Source organism: Octopus bimaculoides, chromosome 1, assembly GCF_046866305.1.
Source record: "Octopus bimaculoides isolate indiv1 chromosome 1, ASM4686630v1, whole genome shotgun sequence".
In the NCBI taxonomy this organism is placed as follows: Eukaryota; Metazoa; Mollusca; class Cephalopoda; order Octopoda; family Octopodidae; genus Octopus; species Octopus bimaculoides.
Genome location: NC_142928.1, coordinates 157,077,023 through 157,089,181, shown reverse-complemented (window position 1 = coordinate 157,089,181; position 12,159 = coordinate 157,077,023). Strand labels below are relative to the sequence as shown.

General features: G+C 31.9%; 1 protein-coding gene across 49 annotated transcripts in view; it reads left to right on the top strand.

Annotated features, from left to right (window-relative positions):
- Positions 1-12,159, top strand: part of LOC106868437 (retinoic acid receptor RXR) — a 584,509-nt gene that overhangs the window by 489,963 nt on the left and 82,387 nt on the right. For all 49 annotated transcript variants that reach the window (XM_089360965.1, XM_089360953.1, XM_089361057.1 and 46 more), the window contains one exon: positions 8,259-8,416. In XM_089360965.1, the coding sequence (XP_089217091.1) occupies positions 8,259-8,416 (158 nt within the window). The remainder of the gene's footprint in view (positions 1-8,258; positions 8,417-12,159) is intronic.

Below are 12,159 nucleotides of genomic sequence, written 5' to 3'. Positions count from 1 at the left end.
TTCATGAATTTAAATGAAATTTCCCAGTGCGATATAATTGTTGATGTACATTGTAAATGAGGTTTTTACTCTGGTAATTTTCACTGGCTGAGATAGATTGAAAGCAGGTAAGTTGATTACAATCGTTTCCACATATATTTATAAGATATTGATTTCTGGGCATTGGTTTCCTGCCACCAGTACTTTTCATGTGGCATCTTGGTTTTAGCATATCAGTTGTTTTAGTGGGCGGCTCTTCTTGAGTATAGCAATGCACCACATATCTTGGTCCTTCATAAGGCTCATCTTTCTTGCTGAGTTAATCTAGTTTGTTTTCTCACATGATTATTTTTAGTTAACTTTTTAATGTTTGTTGCATTACACATGTTAATAACTTAGCGGTTGTTTGTCATGCAAGTGGCATTTGAGTAATTTTCCTCAGTGATTTAATTTCTTAAGTATGTTCTGATCTGTCCATTGGAACCTCATGATGAAACTTTGAGTATTTTAACTTAGTTGAATTGAATTCAAGACAGCTGTATCCTTTATTCTTCTCTCAAAATATGATCTTGTATCCACTTCATAAATCCAAATACAATGAGGCACAGGTGTGGCTGTATAGTAAGAAGTTTGCTTCACAACCATATGGTTCTAGGTTCAAATCCACTGTGTGGTACAAGGGCTCATGTCTTATATAACCCAAGATTGATCAGAACCTTGTGAATAGATTCAGTAAATAGAAACTGATAGAAGACTATTGTATGTATATATATATATATATATATATACATGTGTGTGTGTATGTCTTTGTTTTGATGTGTGATAGTTGTAAATGATTGTCACTGCCACACAAACAGTATTGTTCATTTCCATTATTCTGCAGAAACATGTCTGGTCATGGGAAAATATTACCTTGCTTTGAAGCAGGTGACAGTTGGTGACAGGACAGGTATCCATCTCTAGAAAATTTGCCTTAAACTCTGTCCATGTCATAGATTTTTACACCAAAAATGGATGCAGAAAGTTATTTAGCTTGCCCTGGATTTGGCATTTCTACATGCAAACAACCCACCAAATGATTAAACATGTAAAGTGGGATAGTCATGTTACTCCTCAGTCTATATGAATATTGATGCTGTAAATAAATATGGTGATGTCACACAAAAACAATTGCTTAAGCTGAGTTTGATTCTGCTATAAATCAAATGTCTCTGATGCTCAGTCTCACAAACCTTCAACGTAGGAGGTTCTGTATTGGCTGACTCTAATTCTAATGCTTATTAGCTGCTTCATAAATTTAAAAGTAGCTGTTAATCTGTTTTGGGCATAGATCACAGAAACCTAATTGCTGTGATGTCTTTGGTTTCAGGTCTTTGCTTGACTGTTGTTTGTCAGGGATTATTTCAGTAAAAAGTTAGTTTTATTTTTATTTTATTACAACTGTAAACTGCTTTGTGAATAATATTTAGGAAAAGCAATATGTGATCTTGTGTGTGGGTCAGAAGCTGAAATATGCACAAAGGGTGTGACGTACCTACTACTGTGAGCTCAACCTTCTTCCTTATATCACTCATGTATGTGTGTGTGTGTTTATATATATATATATATATATATATATATATATATATATATATATATATTACAATTTACTTGTCGATAGTTTTACTGGTGTGAAAAACATGTTGAATTAGATGTTTTGAGTGTAGTAGCATGCAACTAAGTATATGGCTGGATTGGCTCCATACAGATTTTTCTTACCCAGTGACCTTTTCATCTCAGTAACATTTGTCTATTTTGTTTTTATTTCTTAATGTAGGATAAATCTCTTGACTCTTTTAAGATAACTAAAGCCACTTAACCTAACATGTCTCATTAAATAAGGTCTATTAACTGATAGTTTAGTATTGGGAGATAAGTTATAGCAGCCTGCTTTGAATAAGCCTTTTATTTTCAAGTGATTCTTTTTTCAAGAGCTCTTCTTGATCAGTAAAAATCACATTTAGCTTGCGCTCTCTTAATCAGTACTAAGAAACAAATTATATATATATATATATATATCAATGTTAAATGGTAGCAGTCAATGGAGGTGATTACTGAAATGTCAGGGAAATCAACATAAAAATTGAATTGATTTGAATAGCTTGTCTAAAGCAGTGTGTTGATTGATGTGTACATTATGTGATTCTTCCTGTTGTAACTGTTAATAAGAATGAGTTGTTCTATTGTTCCATAACTGATTGTGGGAAGGTGCTTTAGTTTGCAAGGTATGAACAGATTAATTGTATTCTGCTGGTGTATCCTCTTCTACACCATATGTTTGGGTTGTGTATCAATATAATAAAATGGAATGAATTTTCAAATAGCTAGAAAATAGTCATATTTATTTACTCCTTGCACAAATATGAAAATAGCTGAAACAACTGTTGGTATATGAACAAAGACTTTTTATCATTGAACAGCTAATCAGTATAAATTGCATTTGTTATTTGTATGAGGAAGCATTTTTTTGAAGATATTAAATATGCTAAAATTATTGCAAAGGAAATTGTTTACAATTATTGTAATGAGGTTGATTTTCAGATGAAATTCTTCTTTTTGTTAGATAGCTTTGATGTGGAGTCAACTAAATTCTTACTGTACAAAAACACAAAAAGCTATTCACTGCAGTTTTGACTGAGCTAGTAGTTAAAGTAGGTTACTAAAATGAATGCAATGTGAATGAGATGGGGCTATTTCCAAGGTAGTGGGAAATTAAATGACTGATTAGTTTGGTTAGTAGTTAATCAGCAATATCCTTTTTGGGAATTATATCAAATGGCAAAGAGAATATTTAATTTTGGCATGTAAAACAATCCATTAGTTTTTATTTTATTTTACATTTTTTTTGTAACATTTAAAAAAAAAAACTGTTTTTCAGTTTCTAGATTAAGCTTTTAGAAATGTAATGACTTGGTAGTATGATGTTGCAATATAATAGTCAATGTAAATTTTGTTTTGCACTTGGAAGTTTTTTTTTTTTTTTTTTTTTTTTTGCTGTTAATTTTACATTAAAAAAATTTTTTCCCCAGATTTCAATTATGTAAAGGGAATTTTGATAGATAGTTTTAATATATGAAAGTTAACTTTGGAGATCCCCACTTTTCCTGCTTGGGCTTTTTTTTTAGATTATCCTCAAACATCTCTATATTCCAGTATGGAAAATGGAATGTGTATAAACAAATTTCTGTGTTCTTCTTCGGTAGATAGTATAGTACTCAATGTACATAGCCTATTTTATATGATATATCACTAGTGGTAAGCTGTTTTAATTTCCATTCTAGTCTGGAACTAATTAAAAACCAACTGAGATTGTGTATAGACTAGTAATCTAAATTGTCTCCAGTTTCTCTACAGTATCAGGGAATTGTAAATTTGTCTTTATTTTCTATGTATTGTTTTGCAAAATATCTAGTGGAAATATTTTTTATCCTGAGCATTGAGGCTTCTCAATATTGATCATAATTAAAGGTTGCCAGTAAGAATATTTTTTAACAATCTAATTTTGATACAATTGTCAGCAGATGATCTAATGTGTAACATTTGTCAGTTTAATCATTTTACCTGCATTAGTATTATTAATGAGTAGCAGCAGATTAATTCATAGAACTGATATCTTTTTATTCAATTTTGGAACAACTTTATTTATATAGCTAATGTTCCTTGGAAAGATTGAAATGTCATATGATTTGTCTCTCAAAAGTATTTTATTTGATGTTTTTCTCAACAAGTGAGTTAATTTTGTGTGTATATGTATATATATATATATATATATATATATATATATATATATATATATATATATATATATAATGTATATCAATGTGTGTGTGTGTGTATATATATATATATATATATATATATGAAAATTTAAAAGTTAAAAACCTTATAATATAAATATAAACTGTGAGAACGACCCTTAAGGAATCTAGTTAATGATCCCCTAAGGTAAGTTCTTGTGCTATATTGGTAACGGTTGCTACATCCTCTGGAAAATTATTACATATATATATATATATATATATATATATATATATATATATATATATATATATAATGTATATCAAGAATAATTTAGAGAGAGTATGATCCAGTCATTCTTAAAGACATTCCAAATCTGCTCCTGCTAGCTTGGATTGACATTCAGTGTAGGTAAGCTCCCAGTGAGCAACCTAGAACTTGATTTCTAGTTTGAGTTATTTCATTTCTTAGGTCGTACTTTCATTTGGGAAAACAAGTATTTATTTTAGACATTCATGTAGATTGTACCAATGTTTCTGTATATTGAAATACTGAATTATTGAAAATTTAAATAAAAACAAGATAATCTGTCCCAAGAATTAGCTGAAAGAGAGAAAAAAAAAAAAAAAAAAAGGCTGTATATGCAGTTGAAAGATAGTTTCTTTTCTTTTTCTTCCCCCTCCCCAATTATTTATCAATTTGGTTTCTGAAATGTTTACAACAAAATAACATTGTGCAGCTGATTAAGCTCAATTGTCTATTTTCTGGTCTTTTAAAAGCTGCTTGAAGTGTTAACCACTTATGTAACTAAGTTGATAGATGATATTTATGAATTAATGAGGATGTAATTTCTGAGAACAGATAAAAGTTAAGTTGAAAAAGCAACTTCTAAAATTTAGCAAAAGTTTATAGAAATCTAATAGTTAACCCTTTGGAAGCAAAGCCTACTAATGCTATACAGAAATTGACCTTCTGGATAGATACACCTATCAATGTTGAAAAGGGAAACCAACAATGACAACACCCTAGCTATGCTTAAAGTTGACACATTGAAGGGTACCCTTGCAGAGAGGCTGGTAGTACAACCTTTTAGACACATTTTTGCAGAACTGGCAATCACAAATCACTAGCTTTCAGGGGCATTCATCTTGTTATCCTTAAGATAATACAAGCTGATGTTATTGTACTTACCCATGAAGGGCACCATGGACTGACAAAATCAAAACAATACCTGCAAAGCAAAGTCTGGTTTCCCAATATGGACAAAGTGCAGAAGAATTTGTCAAGCTGTAAAGCTTTTCTAACCACAATGTTTTAAGGCATCACTATGATCCATTGAAACCAAGCTGCCTTCCAGAAAGGCCATGGCAGAATTTGTGCATGGACTTTGAAGGATTTATTGGAAGGAAGTTTCAGCCTGATAAGTACAGCTGTTTCCCTGAAGTGGAAATTGTCATAATGACATAGGTGGACCACTTGATTCCGAAGCTTCGTAGAGTGAAATGCACCCATAGTATTCCAGAAGTGATAAAAGCCGAAAATGGACCTCCCTTCCAGCCAGAGGAATTTCAGATATATGCCAAACGGCAAGGTTTTGTACATAGGCAAATTGAGCCAGAGCACTTTGACAGCAATGGATTTGCCAAAAGTTTTGTGGGTGTTGGGCAAAGTAACCCACACTACTTACATTGATAGACAGGACCCTCAGACATTCAGTCCACAACATTCTGCTGAAATACTGTATAACTCAACACAGTACAACAGGTGTCAGCCCAGCAGAAAGCTTGTTAAATTGCACAGTATCAACCAAGGTGCCTCACATGAAATCAACAAGAGCACTACACAATCTGCTCATCCAGCATGATTCACCTGTTTGATAAATGGAACTATGCTACTGAGCACCAGATACATGTTGGCAACCAGGTGCTCATTAAAAAAAGTTGACAACTCCATCTCCCCTTCAGTCCCTGACCTTTCACAATAACTGAAATCAAAGGCTCAATCACAGCTGATGAGCCAATCAGAAACACAACCATGATGCATTCAAGTGGAAACACCTCCTGGACAGGCCAACCCATGTGCCCAAAAGGAAGAAAGGCAGAGGAGTACAGCAATCATAGTGTCAGAGGATCTGGGCCAAACACAACCTACAAATGCTGCAGTAGAAATTGTCTACCTCCACCTTAGCTAAGTAGCTGTGTTCAGAACTGAGAAGGATAGGTTTTTTTTATAGATAGGGAAATAGCTTTCTTGCCAGACATTCCCAGTGCATGACACTGGATACAGGGTTGGGAAGAGTCTCTGCTGTGAAGTTCCTTGTGGTACAGCAGATCTCTGACATTGGTACATGATGTTCATTGAAGTTTCCCTTCATCTATGAACAATGTTACGTGGAAAGCCATTTAGGTCATTCCTCTTGGACATGAATCTGCTCCTACCGTCTAAGAAGGCATTCCAAACAGAACTTTGAACATGCACTATGCAGCAATATCTGAAAGGTTGTAATAGGTAATTGTGGAGATTTAGTAAAAATTTCCACTTCTTTGTAATAATAGAGATTATTTGGGACATGAAGAAAATGAGGTCATTATGATAGCATTAATAGATTTAGAGGCATGATCTATCAGAACAAAGATAGAGGCTTCATATATCAATAATTGGATACTCTGCTTGAAAGAAATGGATGCATATAACTAAGTTTCAAACACCAAAAATATGAATGAACTTTGAGAGCTAAATTTCATATATTATCCTTTTTGATACCTACCTGTCTGAGAACGCCTCAGTTTCCATAATGCATAATTTCTGAATTCTTGATTTATTTTCAAAATTAATTGAAATATGTAGTGTATTTCAATGGAAATATGGTCATGAAAGAGCTAAGAAGTAAGGTATCTGAACCAAAAGCGAAGTTAAATAAAGGAAAGAAATGAAGCTCCCTATAAATCATGAAATAACATTGAAATGCATTGTAGACTTCTCTATTTATTGACAGCTTGGGAAAAATGCACATTAAAATCAACTAGACTGTAAAACGAGAGAAAACAAAACTGAAAGCAGTTTAAGAGTCATAAAGAGAATGTGTCAGCATGTTGTTTTTCCAGTTAGCTTTTTGATGCTCCTGTAATGCCAACCCTAGTTTTACCATTGTTAACACAGGTCACTTCAATAAAGTAAAAACTTGAGATAAACACTTCAATTAAAATAACCAGTGTGGAGATGTTTCAAAAATATGAAAAGTGTAAATAAGCAGAGAGATATGGTGGGTGGGTGGACCTGCTTTAAAAGTTCTCATGCATCTATCTTGTACTGATTAGTTGAACTAACTCCACCTGTATTGCAATAAAAAATGGAATATGAAAATGGAGAACAAAGTACCAGAAACAAACAATATATATGAAGGCACTCAATTTCTTTGCAGAGATCCATGTTTTGAAGATTGTGACCTCATAGAAATTGCAATTGATTTCAAAAGAAAGTTTTTAAAATTAAATCATTAACTAGAAAAAACAGCTAAATTCATGTTCACTGTGAGATCACAAAGCAAATTTGAAAGCATACATCATAGACTGTGAAAGAGCTAACATTTTTATTTGGTAATACTGCAAACATAAACATATTCCACAAACTACTATTGTCAGATAAAAAAATTTGATTGAATAAAATTAGTGAATGACATAAATGTTGAATTATAGAGAGGGGAATACAAATTAGGAATGGAAATTTATCACTTCATTTGGTTGGATATGATGCTATATCATCATATTTAGTTTCTGACGTCAAGAAAAGATTAAGCAATGTTCATGTGTTCAGTATCTCATCTATTCCATGTACCTTGAGTCAGCTCATTTGTAAAGTTCAGTGTTCTGATTTGGGTTATTTTGTATAAACTCTTCTGAATCAGTTTTTGTTTGAGAAAAGAAAAACTATTATCAGATTTCATTTAGCTAAATATGGAACAATAACGGTATACAAAGATTACAATTGAAGAATTATAAGCAGTTGAATGGAAGAAGGTTGGAGTGACTGGTTTAATATAGACAACTTTTGTTTGTGTGTGTTTTCCTATAATGAATAAAACATCTTGTATCAGATTTGTAAGAAATTGAAAAGATTTGTTTTTCTTTTGTGATTTAATATTTTTATGTAATATTTTTGCCTTGGAAACCAATGTTAGGAATCATTTTAAGCTCAATGCTGACAATATTGGTCATCAATGTAATTTGAAGGGAAGGATTAAATTACATCAGTGCTCAATAAATTACATTTATGGAACTAGATTTTAAATTTAACTTTGGTTTGTTCTGAAATACTTTTCAAGTTAACTTTATAGTACTTGAATAAAATTTTTTAATTTAATTAAGAAAAACATTCAACAGTTTCCTTTATACTCGCAATGTGTTGTAATGGCCTTTTGATAGAAACTAAAATGTTCATTATTTTTCATCTGAAAGAATGTCGAATCATGTATTTACTTTTTGATTTTATTTCCTCTCTAATAGTTGTGAAGGCTGTAAAGGGTTCTTCAAGAGAACTGTGCGGAAAGACCTTACTTATGCTTGCCGTGATGACAGAAACTGTATCATTGACAAACGGCAAAGAAATCGATGTCAGTATTGTCGTTATATGAAATGTTTGGCTATGGGAATGAAACGAGAAGGTGAGTTTGCAATTTTTCATCTGCACAGCTCAATGGTGTGATGGTAGAACTAGTGCTGGCATTTGTATTTGTATTGACACAACACTTGGGTGAATAGAAACTTTTATTATACATTAAAGTTTTAAGCTTAATTTATACATTTTCGTTTCAGGAGTAAATTTTGGTAATTATCAAATTTTATTATATATATATTAACACTAATTCTGAAAACTAAAAAGTAACAATTACTGTTACATGTTTTAAAGTGTTGTGTTGGTACTGAACCATTTTCATTATGAAATAACTTTGTGAAATATGTATATTAAAAACATGCTTCATTAAGTTGTTTCCTGCTGCCTTTCCTTGTGCTGCTCCCATGCTAGTCTGGTGACACTCATATTCTATAACTAGAACACTGACCTACATCTTGCTAAAATCTTCACCATTAATGACACATAACACTACATCTCTCTACTAATTATCTATTTACTTTATTTTTATTAAAATTTGTACAAAGGGGATATAATTTTTTAGATTAAAAAATGTGCAATTCATGTTAAAAGGAAAAAAATATTTGTTTGTGAGATTTGTGTGAGTTTTCCTTTTTCTATTGTGATGTTTAGAAACGTATGATTGTTATTCTGGCTGAAATAGGCAGTATTCTTCAGTTAGTTTAATGTTTATTTGGTTTTACATTTAGAGTATGTGTTTTCTAGTTAATTCATTACACTAGTCTGTGAGTTTTTATTTCTTAAAACTTATTTATATTTTTTATGGCAGTTATGAAAAATCCCATTAAAAATTGATGAATGTAGTTCAGCAAATGTTTAAACGAATGCCCCAATATATATCTTTTGGAAAATAACTTTCCTGAATTAAGCTTTAAATTACTTTATGGTTTATGAGAGTTTTGAAAAATAAGCTTAATGTGCTTAAGGGGTATTTTTGTAAAGTTAAACCATTTCCTTTCTGAATGGTGTCTCATCATATCAACACACATATCTCTGATAGAAAGTTACCTCTCCTACAGTTTTTATTTTTTTATTATTTTTAATAGTAGTCAAACCAGAACTTTTTATGTTCTAAATACCATCTTAATGATAAAATGAATTTATATATTCTTTCAAACCAAATTCCAGATTATTTTAAAAAGTAATTGAATCACAAATGTAGTAGTGTATCTCATTGGAAATACAGTCATGAAATAACTATACAAAAGACATGCGGTATAGTAGTATGCTAAGCAATCCTTGGCTGTCTACAATTACTTTAATATTCTAGTCACCCTTGATACTGTTTTCAAAAGAATGCATGGACAGTTATGTGTGCAGCACAATTTTAAGTTGTAAGCAGTTGTCTTGACACACAACTTCAGCATATAACACACACTGATTTTTAAGTTATTTGGCTCCTCCTATCCTATAAGATTTTCAAATTTTCCTTTTTTTTTCTTCTCTTAAAATTACGAATGTAATCAAATACTTGTTAATAAAGTCGTAATTGATAAATTATTTTATATCAACATTAAACTATTTGACTATGAAGTATTAGTGTTAAGAGCTTTGTTTTGTAAATTTTGTGCTGTTGCTGTTCTCTGCTTTTTTAAAATGTTAACTCGTTTTTCTCTGGTGTGCTGAGTGAATTGATATTTGTTATATAAAGTGTTTTTATGCAAGTAGCAGTGTAATTAGAAACACCATGTGTGTTAACAGGGCCAGTTCAGATCTTAGTGCTTTCATGGATTTGATGATTTATGTGGTAGGTTACTTGAAAACTGGTCTAACCCCTACCCACAGTAAAATAGATATAAATATAAAAAAAAAAGACAATGATATTGATTTGATGTTCTTGGACATAACTTGAAGCAGCTTATCTTAGTGTATCATGTAATGTAAATTATTTTTTTTCTCACCTCACTTAAAGTTATGTAATATTGTTGTTGGTATTCAGATTGTCAGCCTGACATTCTGCTTATCCAAAATCGTCTAGATGTTTATATTGACGTTAACTGTTTGTATAGTTCCGGTCTGTCTTGTTGACTTGCTTTCTGTTTGTCTCATCTCTTTCTCATCCTCTCACTCTTATTTCTCTTTCCTACTTTTCTGCTTCTTTTATAGAAACATTTCATTAAGAAATCTGTATTTTTAATCAGAGATAATTAAGGTTTTTAATCAGTTTCATTAAATTATTTTTAATTTTTCTTTTGTGTATTAAATAGCTTGCAGACGAATTTAAAACTAACTAATGAAATCATAACTATCGCAATAAAGTAAACAGGATGTCTGTTTGTTCTTTTTTCTAGTACATATGTTTTTCTTTTAAAAACCTCACAGTAAATTATACTTAAATACTGTAACTTTATAAATGTATATGTATTCATAATGTTCTAGGAATTCACACACACACACACACACACACACACACACACACACACACACACACGAGAGAGAGAGAGAGAGAGAGAGAGAGAGAGAGAGAAGTGGGTGATAACAGGAAAGGAGAGATAGAAACATAGACAGTATATCTTGATCTCTCTCTTCTCTGAATCTTTGTCACCGTATCACATGCAGTCATCTCTTTCCATCTTTCACTTTATCATCTCCTGCCCACCCACCTACCCCTTTAGCACTCTGTTAAAGAGAAGGGTAGGGCAGTATGTTATATGTACGCACACCTATTTGCATTCTTGTCTCTATTATCACACACACACACACACACACACACGCACACACGACTCGGTTGTACAGCTTCATAGGGGTTCTCTGGTTATGTACATTGTTTAGAGGCAACCATAAAGCAAATGTGGTGCACTTACTGCCATTAATGAGAGGTGTGGATTGTAAAGGAGAGCCGAGATATGTTGTTTGTGTGAAGAAGAAATTTGTTACATTGCAAGAGAGAAGTGATTGTTGACAATTGGCGAAAGGATTTCGAGTTTGGTGTTTTCTCTCTCTTTCTCTCTCTCAAGCATACACACGTTTGTGTATGTATATATGTATGTGTATACGTGTGTGTGTGTGTGTGTATGTATATATATATATATATATATATATATATATATATATATATATACATATATTTAATATATCCTAGAATTTAGAATAAAATCTTTCATTTTAAATTGCATTACATTATATGTGTGTATATAGATATGTATATACATATCTATATATGTATGTGTATATACATATGTATATATATGTGTATATACATATGTATATATGTTTATGTATACACATATCTATATGTATCTATGTATGCATGTGTGTGTATGTATATGTATGTGTATGTATATATAAAAATGTGTATATATGTATATGTATGTGTATGTATATATAAAAATGTGTATATGTGTATGTATGTACGTGTATATATATGTGTATGTATGTACGTGTATGGATGTACGTGTATGGATGTACGTGTATGGATGTACGTGTATGGATGTACGTGTATGGATGGATGTACGTGTTTGTATGGATGTACGTGTTTGTATGGATGTACGTGTTTGTATGGATGTACGTGTTTGTATGGATGTACGTGTTTGTATGGATGTACGTGTGTGTGTGTGTGTGTATGTACGTGTGTGTGTGTGTATGTACGTGTGTGTGTGTGTGTATGTACGTGTGTGTGTGTGTGTATGTACGTGTGTGTGTGTGTGTATGTACGTGTGTGTGTGTGTGTGTATGTACGTGTGTGTGTGTGTGTGTATGTACGTGTGTGTGTGTGTGTATGTACGTGTGTGTGTGTGTATATGTGTGTGTGTG